Below are 19,782 nucleotides of genomic sequence, written 5' to 3'. Positions count from 1 at the left end.
CAGACACAGAGGGGATGACACTGGACATAAAACTGAAATCTCTGACTTTTAAAAAGTTAATAACCTATAACAAGTTAAAATTTAAAAAATTCACTTGTTTTACAAAAAAAGCTGTCCTCTGCTGTGCTTCCAAGTCATGCTCCGTCGAAGCAGTCACTTTCAGTGCTCTCTTCTGTTTCTCTTGTTCTACCTCTGTGTTTCTGGATAATACGCTTATTACTGCTACTGTGTGACTTCACACTTTCAGACAGTGACTGCTGTTACCCTGGATTCAGGCCTCTGAATCCTCCCACCTCCCTTCGTTTCCTCTCAGTAACAGCTGCACCACAATTTTTTTTTTAATTAGTAAACAGTCAATGTTTGCATTTTATGCTTAAGCAAATAAAGTTTACTCCCAAGCTAAGTAACATATTATGGTTATAATTTCTCTTTCATCTAATGTTTCATTTATCCTGTGGTTGAACTATATTGGCTTAGCTTTCCAGGTACATAATTCTGCCCCTAGCCCCACAACTCTGATTAAAATGACTGATTAAATGTACATCAAAGTTCTTCAAACACTCTCGGATACCGGGTAATCGCCCCTTCAGCTTTTCGTTTCTGCGCTGGTTTTCTTAACTGCATTCTTTAAACCCTGGAGCCCCTTCTCCCTCGGCCTGCTGCAGTTTGGTCCAGCTGCTTCCTGGACCAGGTCCCACTGGAACATATCTTTCCCAGTCTAGGTAGTTTTTCTTTTATTTCTTGAGTAAGTCCCTTGTTCTACTGAATTTCATCTTCTCACAAATTCATTAAAGGTTACACAGGTGACAAAATTTTTGAGACCTTTCGTGCCTGAAGCGTCTCCATTGAATCTTCACACCTCACTGGCTTCCGTGTGTCAGTCGCTCAGCCGTGTCCTCTACTGAATCTTCACACTTGACTGGCTTGTGTGTGTGTCAGTCGCTCAGCCGTGTCCGACCCTTTGCGACCCCGCGGACTGTAGCCCACCAGGCTCCTCGGTCCATGGGATTCTCCAGGCAAGAACACTGGAGTGTAGCCATTCCCTTCTCCAGGGGATGTTCCCAACCCAGGGACTGAAACTGGGTCTCTTGCATTGCAGGTGGATTCCTCACTGAGCCACCAGGGAAGGCCTGTGACTGACTTCTGGGCCAGATAAAAAATAGCAGGTAAATCACTTTCCTTCAGAATGTGAAGATGATGTTCTACCATCTGGCATGCGAGGCTACTGGAAAAGCCCAATGCCAACCTTATTCTTGAATCTTCATGTCAACTGCTTCTCTCCCAGGAAACTTCTATGGAACTACTCCCCCCTCCAGGAGATGTGACCCTCCACAGGGACGGGCTTGCAGAACTGCCACCCTCCAGGCAGGACGAGCTATGTGCCCTTTCCAGCAGGAGGTTTGCATCCTTCGGTTCTGGAATGCCTTGTGTATATCTGAAGGTTTTCTCTCCTCTCGTCTCTATTATGAGCATAATGGATCTTTCAGATTAATTCCCCCATTTTCTTATCTCACGTTTAATGTTTTTCTCCTCAATTTTGTCAGTAATACTAACTTCTGGCAAATTTCTTACTCTCACTGTTGACTATTAGCGATTTTACTGTATTTTTAATTTTAAGGAAATTTCACGTTCTATAGTTTTCGCAAACAGCATCACATTCCGGTTTTGTACATGCGACTGTCTTCTTCCTGACATCCAGTTTTCATGGCGTTCTCTTCAGGCTTCTGCTCCTCCCGCGCCCCCTCTGCTCCTTTATGTTCTGACACCTGCTGAGTTAGACGCTTTCCTCAGAACTCTGCCGAGTCTCAGCTGTCTGGTCACACAGACATTTTAAAATTGTTTCCGCTGTAGCACACAGCACATGGGATCATAGTTCCCAGTCCAGGGATCAAACCCATGCTCCCTGGAGCAGAAGCACAGTCTTAGCCACTGGGCTTCCAGGGACATCCCTTCCAGTCGTATTTTAAAATGAGACAATAAAAATCTTACTGGAACTTCTGTGTGTGCAGAGCTTATTCACTGGCACCTTTGTAAGGTAGGGGAATAAGAGGTCATTGGCCTTTTCACTGCGGCCTCCCACGCGTTTCTCCTCCAGGGACTGTTTCCCACACTGCCGCAGGGTGGGAGAGAGCAAAGCCACGGGTAATACAGCCATCCTCAGCGAACGCTGTGGGGAAAGGTGTGCAGAGCAGGCTGAAGGCTCCCCGTTCACTCTGCGGACCTCTCTCTAACTCCTGCTCTTCATGGCACTCTGCCCCCACCTTCCACAACACCTGGTGTCCCCAGGCTCCAAGCAGGCCCGAGACCGTGCTGGGTCTGGACTCTCAGCCCCAGGCGGGCATCGAGGCTGTCACTGCTGCTCAGCCACAACACGCATCCACATGCTTCCTGCGCCAACGTGTGACAGCACCGCCACGGTCTTCCTTTCTTCTTTTCTTGGCTTTTGTACCTTCAGTACTGTCTTTCTCGAGAGATTCTACAAGGGAACTCAAAGTGTTCCACCTGTGGTCCATCTGCAGTTTTAATCAAAAACCCACATAAAAATCTAACACCACTTAAGTCTCACAAAACGGTTATCTGAATGGTCGGTTTGACTGTACTACAACGAGCTATTAGTGGATCCAGAACTAGAAACTGTATGTTTTGACACTCTGTCAGGTACCTTCACGATATACTAAGATTACCTGAGTACATAAAATAAGCTGAGCTTATGATCAACTCAAGTCAATGACCTGTTAGGCAAACACTGGGGGTGTCAGTTAAGGTACCATTCTCTATATATGAGAACTAAAATCAACCATAAAGTATTCTGACTCCAGTTTTTCTACCTCCATTAAAAAATGTGGCAATAAGGTGTCAGAGTAAAAAATATTCAAATCATACTACCTTGAGTCAAATAGGAACATTAGAACATGACCTGGATTTTGCCGTCAGTAGAGAAGACACTGTACCTTTAGGTAGAACTTGGAGATCTCAAAGAGACGCTGGCTGCAAGCAGAGAAGCACCCGTGAGCCTCCGTGATCCCGTGCTTCTTCAGGGTTTCAGCAACTACTTCTTTCAGTATCTTGAATACAACATAACATGTGACTAGTGTTTCTTACCCTGAGAGCTGAGCTCTGTAAATCACACAACCATGTACCTATGCTAAAGACAGATAAGCTCATTAAGACCAAACCATTGAGAAGAAGAGACCTGAAACAGTGACACACTCACATGTCACAGGGTAGCTGTCGGGCAGAGAGGACTGAAGCGTCCCAAGAGAGGGTCTCATGTGCTGAGCTCTGAGTCAACATCAGAATGGGAATGGTACACACAGCAGGGATAGGTATACACAGGTGTGTCCTTGTTTTTTATTATGGAAAATTTCAAACACTATAAAGAGAATATATTTTGTAACAAAACCCCTCTCTCTCTCTATATATATATACATGTATCAGGACTACATGTAAGAGCTGGTTTTATATATATATACATATATATATATAAATCATTATATATTTATATATATAAACAAATATAATTATGTGATTGTAATTATATATTTTATATAAATATATTTATACATAATCTATATATAAATTATAAATATATATATGAACTATATATAAGAGCTGGCTCTATACATATATAAATATATATACATCAGTTCAGTTCAGTCGCTCAGTCGTGTCCAACGCTTTGCGACCCATGAATTTCAGCACGCCAGGCCTCCCTGTCCATCACCAACTCCCGGAGTTCACTCAAACTCACATCCATAGAGTCAGTGATGCCATCCAGCCATCTCATCCTCTGTTGTCCCCTTCTCCTCCTGCCCCCAATCCCTCCCAGCATCAGAGTCTTTTCCAATGAGTCAACTCTTCGCATGAGATGGCCAAAGTATTGGAGTTTCAGCTTTAGCATCATTCCTTCCAAAGAAATCCCAGGGCTGATCTCCTTTAGAATGGACTGGTTGGATCTCCTTGCAGTCCAAGGGACTCTCAAGAGTCTTCTCCAACACCACAGTTCAAAAACATCAATTCTTAGGCGCTCAGCCTTCTTCATAGTCCAACTCTCACATCCATACATGATCACTGGAAAAACCACAGCCTTGACTAGACTGACCTTTGTTGGCAAAGTAATGTCTCTGCTTTTCAATATGCTATCTAGGTTGGTCATAACTTTCCTTCCAAGGAGTAAGCGTCTTTTAATTTCATGGCTGCAGTCACCATCTGCAGTGATTTTGGAGCCCCAAAAAATAAAGTCTGACACTGTTTCCACTGTTTTCCCATCTATTTCCCATGAACTGATGGGATCAGATGCCATGATCTTCGTTTTCTGAATGTGAGCTTTAAGCCAACTTTTTCACTCTCCACTTTCACTTTCATCAAGAGGCTTTTTAGTTCCTCTTCACTTTCTGCCATAAGGGTGGTGTCATCTGCATATCTGAGGTGATTGGTATTTCTCGCGGCAATCTTGATTCCAGTTTGTGCTTCTTCCAGCTCAGCGTTTCTCATGATGTACTCTGCATAGAAGTTAAATAAGCAGGGTGACAGTATATAGCCTTGACGTACTCCGTTTCCTATTTGGAACCAGTCTGTTGTTCCATGTCCAGTTCTGTTTCTTCCTGACCTGCATATAGGTTTCTCAAGAGGCAGGTCAGGTGGTCTGGTACTCCCATCTCTTTCAGAATTGTCCACAGTTTATTGTGATCCACACAGTCAAAGGCTTTGGCATAGTCAATAAAGCAGAAATAGATGTTTTTCTGGAACTCTCTTGCTTTTTCAATGATCCAGCGGATGTTGGCACTTTGATCTCTGGTTCCTCTGCCTTTTCGAAAACCAGCTTGAACATCTGGAAGTTCACGTATTGCTGAAGCCTGGCTTGGAGAATTTTGAGCATTACTTTACTAGCGTGTGAGATGAGTGCAATTGTGAGGTAGTTTGAGCATTCTTTGGCATTGCCTTTCTTCGGGATTGGAATGAAAACTGACCTTTTCCAGTCCTGTGGCCACTGCTGAGTGTTCCAAATTTGCTGGCATATTGAGTGCAGCACTTTCACAGCATCACCTTTCAGGATTTGAAATAGCTCAACTGGAATTCCATTACCTCCACTAGCTTTGTTCGTAGTGATGCTTTCTAAGGCCCACTTGACTTCACATTCCAGGATGTCTGGCTCTAGGTGAGTGATCACACCATCGTGATTATCTGGGTTGTGAAGACCTTTTTTGTACAGTTCTTCTGTGTACTCTTGCCGCCTCTTCTTAATATCTACTGCTTCTGTTAGGTCCATACCATTTCTGCCCTTTATCGAGCCCATCTTTGCATGAAATGTTCCCTTGGTATCTCTAATTTTCTTGAAGAGATCTCTAGTCTTTCCCATTCTGTTGTTTTCCTCTATTTCTTTGCATTGATCGCTGAGGAAGGCTTTCTTATCTCTTCTTGCTATTCTTTGGAATTCTGCATTCAGATGCTTATATCTTTCCTTTTCTCCTCTGCTTTTTGCTTCTCTTCTTTTCACAGCTATTTGTAAGGCCTCCCCAGATAGCTATTTTGGTTTTTTGCATTTCTTTTCCATGGGGATGGTCTTAATCCCTGTCTCCTGTGAGGACTATATATAAGATCTAGCTATATATATATATATATATATATATATATATATATATATATATACACACACACGAGGACTATATATAAGAGCTGGTTTTATATATATATAGACTATATATAAGACCTGGCTATATATATAATTATATATATATGAAGACTATATATAAGAGCTGGTTATATATATATAAATATATATAAGGAGGATCCATCTGGGGCTCCTTCTGCTCCTTCACACCCCGACTTGCACTTTCCCATTACCGTTCTTTCACTGAACTATTATTATGTGGCTGCACCACGGGGCAGGATCTCAGCTCCCAATCAGGGACTGAATCTGGGCCACAGCAGTGAAAGCCTGGAATCCTCACCAAGAGGCCACCAGGGAACTCCTTGGTATTATTTTAAAGTAAATTACAGACCACTTCATTTCATTGATAAACTTTTTTGACAAACATCTGAAATGAATCAAATAAGAACGTTTCTTCCCGTGTAGACTGAGAGAGTCAGGAAGCGGAGCTTTACCCGCGTGTGCTTCTGTGATCGGGATTCCTTCGCGGGCCTTGATGTTTCTGATTCACGCACAGCTTTTGGACCTGAGCCGGCCTTGGCGGTGGCTCCGGGAGTTTCACTGCTCAGCGCAGAGCGACACGTCACAGGTAATGGCCGCTCTGCCCGCAGCTTTCTGGAAGGGACCGCGTGGTGATGGTGACCACTGCCACTTGTCTGAGAAAGAAGAGAATCTGAACTTCCAGATCTCACAAGTCTGTTGCGGGGGCAAGACCAGAACACAGATTAAGGGAGTCACCAATCACGTTCATTTTCTTTCCTCAACACTACAGCTATAATCATCAACATATAAACCCCGGGAGAGCAAACACAATTTCTTGTTACTACTGCCTTAAATAAGCAATCAACATCGCATTACACAGTTGCTCCTTTAGTTCTTCAAATGAGAAACGAGAACACAGAAAGCAGTGAATAATAATCTAGGATTTTAGCTCAGAGGAAAAGCAACAAGTGATACTACTGTCTCCCTTCCTGTCAATTTACAATTTCTCACATAAACCAGAGATGGCACTCCAGGCAGTACTGTTTATAGACAAGTTAATTTTGATAAAGAAACCCTAATAATCATGCTTGTTATAGCCATTCAACTACTTGTAGAAGATAAGCTGTTAAAACAAACAGAGATAAAACTAGAAAAGTGATTTTAGTTTCGATTTTTCTAAGATGTTTAAATTTCTATTTCCAAGAAAGGGTCTCAGACTCTTCAATTCTGCTAACCTATAGGACACAGTGTTACTCTCTTTTCCAGAACACATAGACATCAATCACAGTCAGAAATAAAAAAATTACTAAAAAACATAGTATCCTAAATATTAATGGATTTGCTTTTTAGCTTTATCAGGTGAAAAAAGTATCATGAATTTGAAAAGTCCTTATAACAATAATTTAGTTATTCATATCAGGGAAACAGTGTTCTAATATATATATATATATATTGCTACACTGCATGACATGCACGCTAAGATGAGTGCAGAATTAAACCTGCGCTCCCTGCACAGGAAGCATGGAATCTTCACCACTGGACCACCAGGAAAGTCCTTAATACTTATGACTGTTTAATACAGTTTCACTTTAAGATATTTGATACTTTTTGAAAGGCTTACATATGATAAGAATTTAAGGTTTGTTTTAGGTGCCAAAGACCTAAATTTGACAAAAGTTCCAAAGATATATAAATTCAATAGAAATTAGGCTGTTTATTTCATGAGCTTCTAATTTTTGTTCAAGTATTTGGACATTTTATCTAGCTAGCAAATACAGTAGCTAGAATAATCTCATTTTTATGGTGTATTATGTAGGCTTTAAAGCTATATTTTGTATGAAACAAGTTATTTTAAAATGGTGCCAGTGGTTAGGACTCCGTGCTTTCACTGCCAAGGCGCGGATTCAGTCGTAAGCTGCAGTCCTGAAGCCCCTTGTTCAAGGGGCCAGTGCAGGCAGCACCAGTGCAGGCAGCAGACAGCGGGAGGAGGCAGAAAAACTGCATCTCTCAATATCCTCTTCAACAGAGCATCTCCTCTGCTTTATCTATGGAGAAGACCGCCAGTGTTCCATGGTTTAAAAACCTGACAATCCCTTGTGCCAATGGACTGTATATTAGTATTATAAAGCCAGAAAGAATGTGATTTTCCCCAAGTCATTTCTCTTTATAACTTATAAGCATAATCATCAACTGCTCACAAAAGAAACAAACTCCTGGTATGAAAGCGTCACCAATCTACGCTATGAAAGCGTATAAAGTCCACACAGAAAGCAACTTAAAAAATATGAACGATTAATATGAAAAAAAAATTACCCTAAGACTAAAACACTTTCCATCAAGATACTATTTTTGTGCACTTCATATATCACCTTTTGGGCGGATAAAGGCAGTTCACATCTTTTGATCTCCTTTTCACTCGGGAGACGTCGGTCCGGAGCTCCCTTTGCAGAGCTTCTCCGTCAGGGACACTCAGGGGCTCTGACAAAACCGCAGGAGATGGAAGCGGGCTGAGCACGGTGGGTCCCGGAGAACTCCCCCTGGCGCAGGTGCTCTGGGTCTCATAACGAATAAGACGGGATTGCAGCTCTGAAAATCCCCCATCTCTCTCTAACGCCTTCCGGTCATCCAAGCAGTACCTGAGCAAGAGAAAGATCTTTAACATCAAAAACTCTGCTGCAGCAATGGGCTATTTCCTGCCACCTGCAAAGAGCAAAACATTTACTTAAAAAGTTCTTACAAAACTTCCTAATAATTGTTGGGAGCGTGAGTGAATAACCAATTTCCCTCACAAGTTCAGTTTTTTCCAGCCTGCTACATGACACAGCAAAAGATTAAAAAAAAAAACAAAAAAAACAGTGAGGTACAATCTGATTCCTCTTTGACTGTTTCTGGGCAACAGATTAAGTTAATCCTCTGGTTTATTTTCAAAATAATACAGTTGCTGTTTTGATACCTTCTAAGTCTCTACCAACCTCTGATTCCTCAGCACGGCTGATATGTAATGATGTGAAATGCTGACTTCCGTTAGAAAGGGCAAGTTTGTTTTCAACGCAAAGATTAGGAGGGTATAAAGGCATTCTAAACTGGCTCAACAAACACAGCTCAGAACATTCTGACATTCCCCTTTGAAACTCACTTCCACCTTAGGCTGACAACAAATTCTTCTTCAAAGTCTGGCTGACTATGGATCTGGTTTCTAGCCAAATCTGATCTAAGATGTCAGGCAGCTGTCTGTTCAGTGAATGCTTCTGGACAAGAGTCCCCACAGTGTTAAGGACAACAAATAAGTTTATCAGGGAAGTCACCTATGAGACACATGGTGTTGGAAAACCCTTCACTTTCTCCCTCTGTGCGATGTATGGAGGAAACTCAAGCAGTGTCCCATGCACAATGAGAGGACTGCAGACAGCAGACTTTTTCTGCTATCTGTCCTCTTGTAGATTATCCGTCCTCTTGTAGATTATCCGTCCTCTTGTAGATTCTAACAAGCTCCTTAAATCAGAACTTTGGGGCTATAAGCCTTGAGTCCCATGTTTAAGGAGTGTATCATGACCCCAGTGTCTGATTGCCTGGGGGAGGCTTTAAGGGCTTTTCTTTCCCTTGTGACATGTATTCTGATTTCTAAGAGTAGAGAACCAGACTCCCTGGACTTAAATCTGCCTCTACCGTCATGTAAACATGGCCAAACTACTTAATTTTATCTACACTCTTGCTGCCTCCTCTGCAAGATGAGATTTACAGCAGTTACCTCAAAGAGCTATGGTGAAGATTCCTTGAATGGACAGACACAAGCACTCAGAATCAGTGCCTGGAACCCGCCAGCAGAGCAGTCAAGAGATACATGCTGCTGCCATCATCACCAACACAGTGGTTTTACACTCCACCACGGCAAATCTCACAGTGCGCTAACGATGAGAGCAAAGCCAGGACTCAGACCCCAGGTGGTGACCCCAGAGTCTGACCTGAACCGATTTAGTATGTAAGCTTTCAAGAAAGGGATAAGGATCACCTTACTCAGGGGTCAACTCACAGATGCACACTGGAATCACCTGACAAGTTTTCACAAGCTGCTAGTGCCCAGAGTTTCTGACTCAGCTGGTCTGGGGTTGGCGTTTAGGACTGTTTTTTTTAAAGCTACCTAGGTGATTCTATGGAGAAGGAAATGGCCACCCACTCCAGTACTCTTGCCTGGAGAATCCCATGGAGGGAGGAGCCTGGTAGGCTGCAGTCCATGGGGTCGCAAAGAGTCGGACACGACTGAGTGACTTCACTTTCACTTTTCACTTTCACACATTGGAGAAGGACATGACAACCCACTCCAGTGTTCTTGCCTGGAGAATCCCAGGGACGGGGGAGCCTGGTGGGCTGCCGTCTATGGGGTCGCACAGAGTCGGACACAACTGAAGCGACTTAGCAGCAGCAGCAGCTGGTGATTCTAAATTGTAGCTAGGACTGAAACAGCTCTGATATAACGCAACAATTTAACACGCGAAAAAACTAAGATTGTTAACTCGTGGCAGAAAAGTGACTAGAACCTAGATCTCTCAACTCTCTAACATTCTTTCTCCAGTCCGTTGTTTAACAAAACATATTTCATTAAAAACCAGCAGCAACCCTAAGGATTACTGATGAGTCCTATTTCTATCCTGGGCAACTGACAGAATCTAGAATACAACTAAGAACCATGAATGCTAAGGACAAGCTGTAGGCAAGAGGAAATGTAATCCCTGATTAGCCTACAGGAAATTTTTGAGAGGAAAAAAATGTATAGTTTGACTCCAATACAATTTTTCCTACTCTAAGATTTCGATTCTAAGACGCAGATTTTTCCTTCCAGTTCTACCATCTCTCGATCTCAGCTGCTCACAGCATCATGCCTTTAACTGAATGACGGGCACCGCCGTGTTGACTCTAATTGCCATCTGAAATGTCTTCACCATGATGTTCCTATCGTTTGGCACTGAAACAAGACATGACTTTGTCAGTCAGAAAGGGCCAGGGACAGAGCAGCAGGCGCAGGGTGACCCTGGACAGCAGGGGAGCCAATACCCACTCCTGGATGAAGGAGCGCACGCCCGTATTTTCTCACAAAACAACAGCCAAGTGCTTTCTGTATCCAGAGAAAGAAAAATACCTAACAGAAGATTAAGCTGCCACTGTACTAACCTATCAATACAAGACAGACAAGACACTGCCGAGCACACACCAAGCAATGCCAGTGAACACTGGAAAAACTCCCAAACACACTGGAACAGATGAAAGAAAGTTCAACGCAACAAGAGACCAGTGTGGCCACCTGACGGTCACAGTTTGACAGTGGAATTTCAGTTTGTTCAAGAAGACGCTGCATCTTACAATCAACGGGCTCTTACACTCCAGGATAAGAGAAACAAGTGAAAAACGAGCCAACAGTAGACAGATTTCATTTTGCCTTTGGAAAACACTGATTTGCACTTAAACAGTTTATAAATTTCTTCCAAATATACCTTAAGCCTGAGTACAGCAAGAGCTCAAGGACTCCCAAGGGTCACAGCAACGTAAGAGGAGGAGAGCACTCTCTGCAGTTTCTTATTTACTTTAAGGCTTCACTTGAGCGCTGTTTAGAGGAGTCGGCCTACACAGTTTACACCAGAACTTGGAAAAGCGTGTTTCCGGATTCACTGTGCTTACCCGCACATTCACTGCTTTGATCTCAAAGGCTCAGGCTTAAGGAAACGGAGTCACGTCTAGTTACGTTCTTTTGCTTAAGGGGGTTTCATTTTATAAACTCCTCAAATTCGTATTTCAACTGTTCTTTTCTTTCCCACAGACAAAAGCTCGGTGTTGTTCCATGTATATGTGTTGCTCCTGGTTACTGTTTAGTAGTACTGCGTTACATACACATATCAGTTTATTTATTGATCTATTCTATTGATGAAATAAGGCTATTTCCAGTTTGGATTATTATGAATACAACTGCTCTGTGGGTTCTTTTACAAGTGTTTCTGTGGTGTTACATTTTCATTTCTCTTAGGAAAATGACTATTAGAAATGCTGAGCCATGGGGTTTAAGCTATGTTCAGTTTCATAAGAATCTGCCAGATCCTTTTCTGAACTAAATATGCCATTTTATACTTCCACTAATAATATCGGAGAGTTCTGATTGTTCTATACACTTGTCAATACTGATCAGTTTTAATTTTAGCTATTCTGGTGACTACATGGGAATTTTATTTATGGATGCACTATAATTTACTGAACCAAGCTCCTACAGTTAGACCTTATTTCCAATGTTTATTTGAAATAACACTATGAAAAGTACCCTTGCAAAATTACTTTCAGTGTATACACTAATTTTATCATTGAGCAAAGGTTATCAATCTGATACTATACAAAATTGCATGGCTTTTGGTAAATTACTGATCACTCTCTCTAAGTAAATAATATTTATTTCACTTACATGCAGAGTACATCATGAGAAATGCTGGGCTGGAGGAAGCACAAGCTGGAATCAAGATTGCCGGGAGAAATATCAACAACCTCAGATATCTAGATGACACCACCTGCCGAGAGTTTCCAGGGGGACTCCTGATGCTCGATCCCGCCTTTGCGTATGCCGAGCCTCCTTCCTCATGACCTTTGCCACAGGTGGAGCTCCTCACACCGGCTCCCGGCAACCACCCTTATGGCAGAAAGTGAAGAAGAACTAAAGAGCCTCTTGGTGAAAGTGGAGAGTGAAAAAGTTGGCTTAAAGCTCAACATTCAGAAAACGAAGATCATGGCATCTGGTCCCATCACTTCATGGCAAATAGATGGGGAATCAGTGGAAACAGTGGCTGACTTTACTTTTCAGGGCTCCAAAATCACTGCAGATGTTGATTGCAGCCATGAAATTAAAAGACGCTTACTCCTTGGAAGGAAAGTTATGACCAACCTAGATAGCATATTCAAAAGCAGAGACATCACTTTGCCAACAAAGGTCAGTCTACTCAAGGCATTGGTTTTTCCAGTGGTCATGTATGGATGTGAGAGTTGGACTATAAAGAAAGCTGAGCGCAGAAGAATTGATGCTTTTGAACTGTGGTGTTGGAGAAGACTCTTGAGAGTCCCTTGGACTGCAAGGAGACCCAACCGGTCAATCCTAAAGGAGATCAGTCTTGGGTGTTCATTGGAAAGACTGATGTTGAAGCTGAAGCTCCAATACTTTGGCCACCTGATGCGAAGAGCTGACTCATTTGAAAAGACCCTGATGCTGGGAAAGACTGAAGGCAGGAGGAGAAGGGGACGACAGAGGATGAGATGGTTGGATGGCATCACCGACTCAATGGACATGGGTCTGGGTGGACTCCAGGAGTTGGTGATGGACAGGGAGGCCTGGCGTGCTGCGGTTCATGGGGCTGCAAAGAATAGGACACGACTGAGCGACTGAACTGAACTGATCACTCTCCCATACAGGTAGCAACAATTTAGACTCCGAGCTGGTGGCTCATGCCCTGTACTATCAGTGTGGTCTTACGGGTGGAGAGGACTCTCGCTGCTGTTTCAGTTTACATTCGTAACGTAACTTTAAACGGCTGACTGGTAAAGAAAACACCTTCCACTGTGTACTGGTCCTATGCGTCTCCTGTCTCGTGCACGAATGGCCTTAAGATGCTGCCAGCTCCCACATTCTCCTTATTCACACGGTGTTGACAGTATTTCAGTCCTTTCACATGTCTTCCTTGAAATACTTCACCTCAGTTTATCAACAGACAATGAGATTTCTTTCACTGGCACAAACCAAGGATATGATTTCATGCTTTAAAAATAAAGGTTTCCTCTACTGCCACAGTAATAAGGAAAAATCTCCCTCTCACGTCAACAATGATCTTCATGATTTGGTCTCAATATAGTACAGTATACGTCTTTAGTCTTATTCAGAAACAAAAATGTTATTTCCTCTTTCTAGAATCTGTACCACTGCACTTCATTCCTCGCATTAGTTCAGTTGCTCAGTCGTGTCTGACTCTTTGCGACCCCATGGACTGCAGCACGCCTGGCCTCCCTGTCCATCACCAACTCCCAGAGCTTACTCAAACTCATGTCCATTGAGTTGGTGATGCCATCCAACCATCTCATCCTCTGTCGTCCCCTTCTCTTCCTGCTCTCAATCTTACCCAGCATCAGCGTCTTTTCAAATGAGTCAGTTCTGCACATCAGGTGGCCAAAGCAATGGAATTTTAGCTTCAGCATCAGTCCTTCCAATGAATATTTAGGACTGATCTCCTTTAGGATGGACTGGTTGGATCTCCTTGTAGTCCAAGGGACACTCAGGAGTCTTCTCCAACACCACAGTTCAAAAGCATCAATTTTTCAGCTCTCAGCTTTCTTTATGGTCCAACTCTCACATCCACACATGACTACTGGAAAAACCATAGCTTTGAATAGACAGACCTTTTTTGGCAACTCAATGTCTCTGCTTTTTAATATGCTGTCTAGGTTGGTCATAGCTTTTCTTCCAAACAGCAAGTGTCTTTTAATTGCATGGCTGCAGTCACCATCTGCAGTGATTCTGGAGCACAAAAAATTAAAGTTTGTCACTGTTTCCATTGTTTCCCCATCTATTTGCCACAAAGTGATGGGACCAGATGCCATGATCTTAGTTTTTTGAATGTGGATTTTTAAGCCAACTTTTTCACTCTCCTCTTTCACTTTCATCAAGAGGCTCTTCAGTTCTTTTTCACTTTCTGCCATAAGGGTGGTGTCATCGGCATATCTGAGGTTATTATTTCTCCTGCAATCTTGATTCCAGCTTGTGCTTCTTCCAGCCCGGCATTTCTCATGATGTACTCTGCATGTAAGTTAAATAAGCAGGGTGACAATATACAGCCTTGACATACTCCTTTTCCTATTTGGAACCAGTCTGTTGTTCCATGTCCAGTTCTAACTGTTGCTTCCTGACCTGCATACAGATTTCTCAGGAGGCAGGTCAGGTGGTCTGATATTCCCATCTCTTCAAGAATTTTCCAGTTTGTTGTGATCCACACAGTCAAAGGCTTTAGCATACTCAATAAAGCAGAAATAGATGGGTTTTTTGGAACTCTCTTGCTTTGGCAATTTGATCTCTGGTTCCTCTGCCTATGGGTTGGAGAATTTTGAGCATTACTTTGCTAGCGTGTTAGATGAGTGCAATTGTGTGGTAGTTTGAGCATTCTTTGGCATTGCCTTTCTTTGGGATTGGAATGAAAACTGACCTTTTGTACTCCTGTGGCCACTGCTGAGGTTTCAAAATTTGCTGATATATCGAGTGCACCACTTTCACAGCATCACCTTTCAGGATTTGAAATAAATCAATTGGAATTTCATCACCTCCACTAGCTTTGTTCATAGTGAGGGTTCCTAAGGCTCACTTGTCTTCTCATTCCAGGATGTCTGACTCCAGGTGAGTGATCACACCATCGTGGTTATCTGAGTCATGAAATCTATTTTGTATAGTTCTTCTGGGTATTGTTGCCACCTCTTCTTAATATCTTGTGCTTCTGTTAGGTCCATACCATTTCCATCCTTTATTGTGCCCATTGTTTGCATGAAATGTTCCCTTGGTATCTCTAATTTTCTTGAAAAGATCTCTAGTCTTTCCCATTCTGTTGTTTTCCTCTATTTCTTTGAGGAAGGCTTTCTTATCTCTCCTTGCTATTTTTTGGAACTCTGCATTCAAATGGGTATATCTTTCCTTTTGTCCTTTGCCTTTCTCTTCTTTTCTCAGCTATTTGTAAGGCCTCCTCTACAATGTCACAAACCTCTGTCCCTAGTTGTTCAGGCACTCTATCAGATCAAACCCTTGAATCTATTTGTCACTTCCACTGTATAATCCTAAGGGATTTGATTGAGGTCATACCTGAATGGTCTGTGTTTTTCCCTACTTTCTTCAATTTAAATCTGAATTTTGCAATACGGAGTTCATGATCTGAGCCATAGTCAGCTCCTGGTCTTGTTTTTGCTGACTGTATAGAGCTTCTCCATTTTTGGCTGCAAAGAATATAATCAATCTGATTTCGGTGTTGACCATCTGGTGATGTCCATGTGTAGAGTCTTCTCTTGTGTTGTTGGAAGAGGGTGTTTGCTATGACCAGTGCATTCTCTTGGCAAATCTCTATTAGCCTTTGCCCTTCTTCATTCTGTACTTCAAGGCCAAATTTGCCTGTTACTCCAGGTGTTTCTTGACTTCCTACTTTTGCATTCCAGTCCCCTATAATGAAAAGGACATCTTTTTGGGGTGTTAGATCCAGATGGTCTGGTAGGTCTTCGTAGAACCGTTCAACTTCAGATTCTTCAGCATTACTGGTTGGGGCAAAGACTTGGATTACTGTGATACTGAATGGTTTGCCTTGGAAATGAACAGAGATCTTCTGTCATTTTTGAGATTGTACCCAAGTACTGCATTTCAGACTCTCTTGTTGACTATGAGGGCTACTCCATTTCTTCTAAGGGATTCTTGGCCACAGTAGTAGATATAATGGTCATCTGAATTAATTTCACTCATTCCAGTCCATTTTAGTTCACTGATTCCTAAAATGTCAATGTTTAGTCTTGCCATCTCCTGTTTGACCACTTCCAATTTGCCTTGAATCATGGACCAAACAATCCAGGTTCCTATGCAATACTGTTCTTTACAGCATTGGACCTTGCTTCTATCACCAGGCACATCCACAACTGCATGTTGTTTCTGCTTTGGCTCAGCCTCTTCATGCTCTGGAGTTATTTCTCCACCGATCTCCAGTAGCACCTCCAACAGGCCACCCACTGACCTGGGGAGTTCATCTTTCAGTGTCATTATCTTTTTGTTTTTTTCATACTATTTATGGGGTTCTCAAGGCAAGAATACTGAAATGGTTTGCCATTCCCTTCTCCAGTGGACCACATTCTGTCAGACCTCTCCACCATGACCCGTCCTTCTTAGGTAGCCCCACATGGGATGGTTCATAGTTTCACTGAGTTAGACAAGGCTGTGGTCAATGTGATCAGTTTGGTTAGTTTCCTGTGATTGTGGTTTTCATTCCTCCCATAGACACTGCCTTTTCGGTCAGATAAATTCCTCTTCATTCCTTCAAACTTAGTTCAGATGTCCTCCCTGGAATTCTCAATTTGTGGTGTTTACTTGTTTCACACACTGGGAAGTGTTATATACTGGTATTTTTAACACCGTTTACATTCTGAAACTCCAGTACTTTGGCCACCTCACGTGAAGAGTTGACTCACTGGAAAAGACTCTGATGTTGGGAGGGACTGGAGGCAGGAGGAGAAGGGGACAGAGGATGAGATGGCTGGATGGCATCACCGACTCGAAGGACATGATTTTGGGTGAACTCCGGGAGTTGGTGATGGACAGGGAGGCCTGGCGTGCTGCGATTCATGGGGTCACAAAGAGTCGGACACGACTGAGCGCCTGAACTGAACTGAATTGAACTGACATCCTACTAAAGTCATGTCTTTCTTTCTCCCCTACTAGAGTACATGTTTCTTAAGGGCCAAAATACTTGTCTTACAGTCTTTTGTATCTTTAGCCCTATCAGTGAATCACTATCAGTAAAGAAGGTTTAAAGTTATGTCACATAAAGATTAAGTTTACAAGACAACCAAAGTAGTATATCTCTTTTGCTCACTGATAAAGGTGCTTCTCGGAGAAGGCAAGAGATCAAGGTAAAATCAAGTCCTTTTCTATTTTCATTTATGGAAAATCAATATAAAATAATGCTTTGCTTTAGGAATGTGAAATAGTTTGCAAAATGAATCACTAGGGTCTTGCAAATTTAACCTAAAATATATTATTTCCATCATTTCCTTTCTTATCCCGGTGAATGGTAGATGCACACATGGCCTCAGGAACTGCTGATGCTTCTAATTCTAAGTAAGAGAACCCTTTGAAATTTTATTCAAACAGGTCAATTAAAATTCCGTAAAAATGTACACACAATTAACATATTGCAAATGAGAATACATTTCATCTAACAGTTTCTGGGCAGTTACAATGACCAGAGAATATCAATGTGCCCAGTAGTGTAAATATACATTTACATACAATATACAAAGTAGGGGCCAAAATAATTCTGACTAAAATACCCAATAACTAACAATAGGACATTTAAATGTAAAACTGATTAATCAACAGATATCTTTCTTTTACCAACAGAAGACGAATTATTTGAGTATGTAATACTTGTTTTTTGAGGGTTTTTTGACATACTTTCTCTTTGGTTCTCTCTCAACTTCTATCAGTTTGTTAGTCATTCTTCACAGTCACAGAAGATAAGCCACATTAAGAACACACAGAAGAATAAAATGAAAATTAAAAACTCACTCAATTCCATGATAATGACATACTGAAGCTTTTTCAAAAGGTAAACCGCGAAGTTTCTGAGGACTAAGTTCTGGTGTCAGGACAAAAGTCTTCTCCCTGAAACAAAAAGCTTTCCATTTGCATATATTTGGTGAGAAAGTTCAAGAAACTGTCTAAAGAAGGAAGTCTGACTTCCTTCTCTATAACTAGATATTATATGGGATTAAAACTGAATTATATCAGGAAGCCAAAGAAGAAAATGAAGTAAGGTTAAGCCTAGGGGTTTCGTCACTTACATTTTCTCTGTCCCAAGCTTCTAAATATGATAATATTACTTATTTTACAAAACTATTCTGAGAAATGGTTAAATGAAGAATAGAACATGATCTGTAGGGGAAATTCAAGAAGCAGCATTATTCCTGAAGCATATGTTATTCTTGGTGTAGTAAACTGCTTATGCATTTATTAACAGTTAAATTCTTTTCTTGCAGTGGAATAATTAAAGTCAAACTCAAATCTTCAGTAACAAAAGAGGTATTTAGTTCCTACTATACCACATGGGGAATCCAGATTTTTCTATGCATGGGAACAGTCATTTTGACGCCTATTTTAAGAATCAGTGACCTTTTAAACATCAGTGGATATAAAGACTAACTGCTGATCTCAGCTCTTCTTCTAACGCTGGTTCCAATCAGCAGGTGTGTCGGAACCAGTCCCGTGGTGAACTTAAACAAACACTCATGCTCAGCCCCTCCACGTCGGCACCTACAGTCAGGTTAAGCTTTCTGAGTTATTCTAAGAAGAGCCCTCCTTCTCTGCCTGGGTTGGGAGGCACTGTTCTGATGAACTGCATCATGATTCCTGGAGCTCAGAACAGGTTAGAGGTAGGAATGGGAGAATTATTCAAGTTTCTTTACACTGGTAATAGGCAGAAGGAGACACCAGGGGCTTGACTTCAGAAGACTTACAAATGGTAAACAGAAAAACAAGTAGGTAGTGGAGTATCAAGAATAATTCACTATCACACTCCCCCCCCTTGGCTTTAGTAATGAAAACTGCCCATATGACACTGAATATTATCTACAGAGTTTAAGATAAGCATTTGAAATTATTACATTAAAATGTAAGACATATGCAAGTTAATGAATCCTGAAAACCAGGATTTATATTCTAATGCATTCATTTAAAGTGCTTCACATAAAGTAACACTAATAAATGGCAATGATCCCAGTATTTTATGACTAGCTATTCAAGGGAATAATTCTGTAATATAAAACTATTTAGGTGCCTAGCATTTCACTTCCTTCTTTTACCACGTTGTCTTCCATTTATTTTAATCTCTCCCAGCAACTTTATCTATTTGTGTTTAATTTTACTCACACCTTGTTCTTTCTGAAGGAAATGCTTTATAAGTATGGATTTTGTCAATGTTTAATACTTCGTTTATATGCACAGGTGTCGTTCCTGTACTTTGCTTAATATTGCTTTTCAGGTGGTTCCTCAGTAGACAGTTAATAAAAGCCCACAGGTCCTTGAGTCATTACCATGAAAGCTCATCCTTCAACTTTAACACAAGATATAGTTGATAATGACACAGTTCTTTACTAACATCAAGGAATTATATAAAACTTCCCTAGATAAATCACTGGTAAGCTACAGGGAGAATTAATAGTATCCCTCCTTGACACTGCAGCTACGAAGACATTCTGGTCAAAAAGAGTACAACCTACATAATTCAGTTTTGGCAAACCCATCTGACTCTGCCAGTTCACGCTTAATAATTTGGAAGGACAGGAATCCAATAACTAAATAGATGAAAATGTATATATAATTCTTCCCTTTCTTGATTCCCACA

The 19,782-nt window shown here is 41.6% G+C and overlaps 1 protein-coding gene across 4 annotated transcripts in view; it reads right to left on the bottom strand.

Moving 5' to 3' along the window:
- The window catches only part of MTBP (MDM2 binding protein), an 81,646-nt gene that overhangs the window by 7,411 nt on the left and 54,453 nt on the right, over positions 1 to 19,782 (bottom strand). For all 4 annotated transcript variants that reach the window (XM_019973894.2, XM_019973895.2, XM_019973893.2 and 1 more), the window contains 4 exons: positions 17,949 to 18,044; positions 8,002 to 8,268; positions 6,106 to 6,346; positions 2,952 to 3,065 (listed from right to left, as the gene is read on the bottom strand). In XM_019973894.2, coding sequence (XP_019829453.2) covers positions 2,952 to 3,065; positions 6,106 to 6,346; positions 8,002 to 8,268; positions 17,949 to 18,044 — 718 coding nt within the window. The remainder of the gene's footprint in view (positions 1 to 2,951; positions 3,066 to 6,105; positions 6,347 to 8,001; positions 8,269 to 17,948; positions 18,045 to 19,782) is intronic.

The sequence above is a fragment of the Bos indicus genome, chromosome 14 (genome assembly GCF_029378745.1).
Source record: "Bos indicus isolate NIAB-ARS_2022 breed Sahiwal x Tharparkar chromosome 14, NIAB-ARS_B.indTharparkar_mat_pri_1.0, whole genome shotgun sequence".
Classification (NCBI taxonomy): domain Eukaryota; kingdom Metazoa; phylum Chordata; class Mammalia; order Artiodactyla; family Bovidae; genus Bos; species Bos indicus.
Note: the sequence above shows the minus strand (reverse complement) of the source record. Positions and strands in the feature narration are given on the sequence as shown.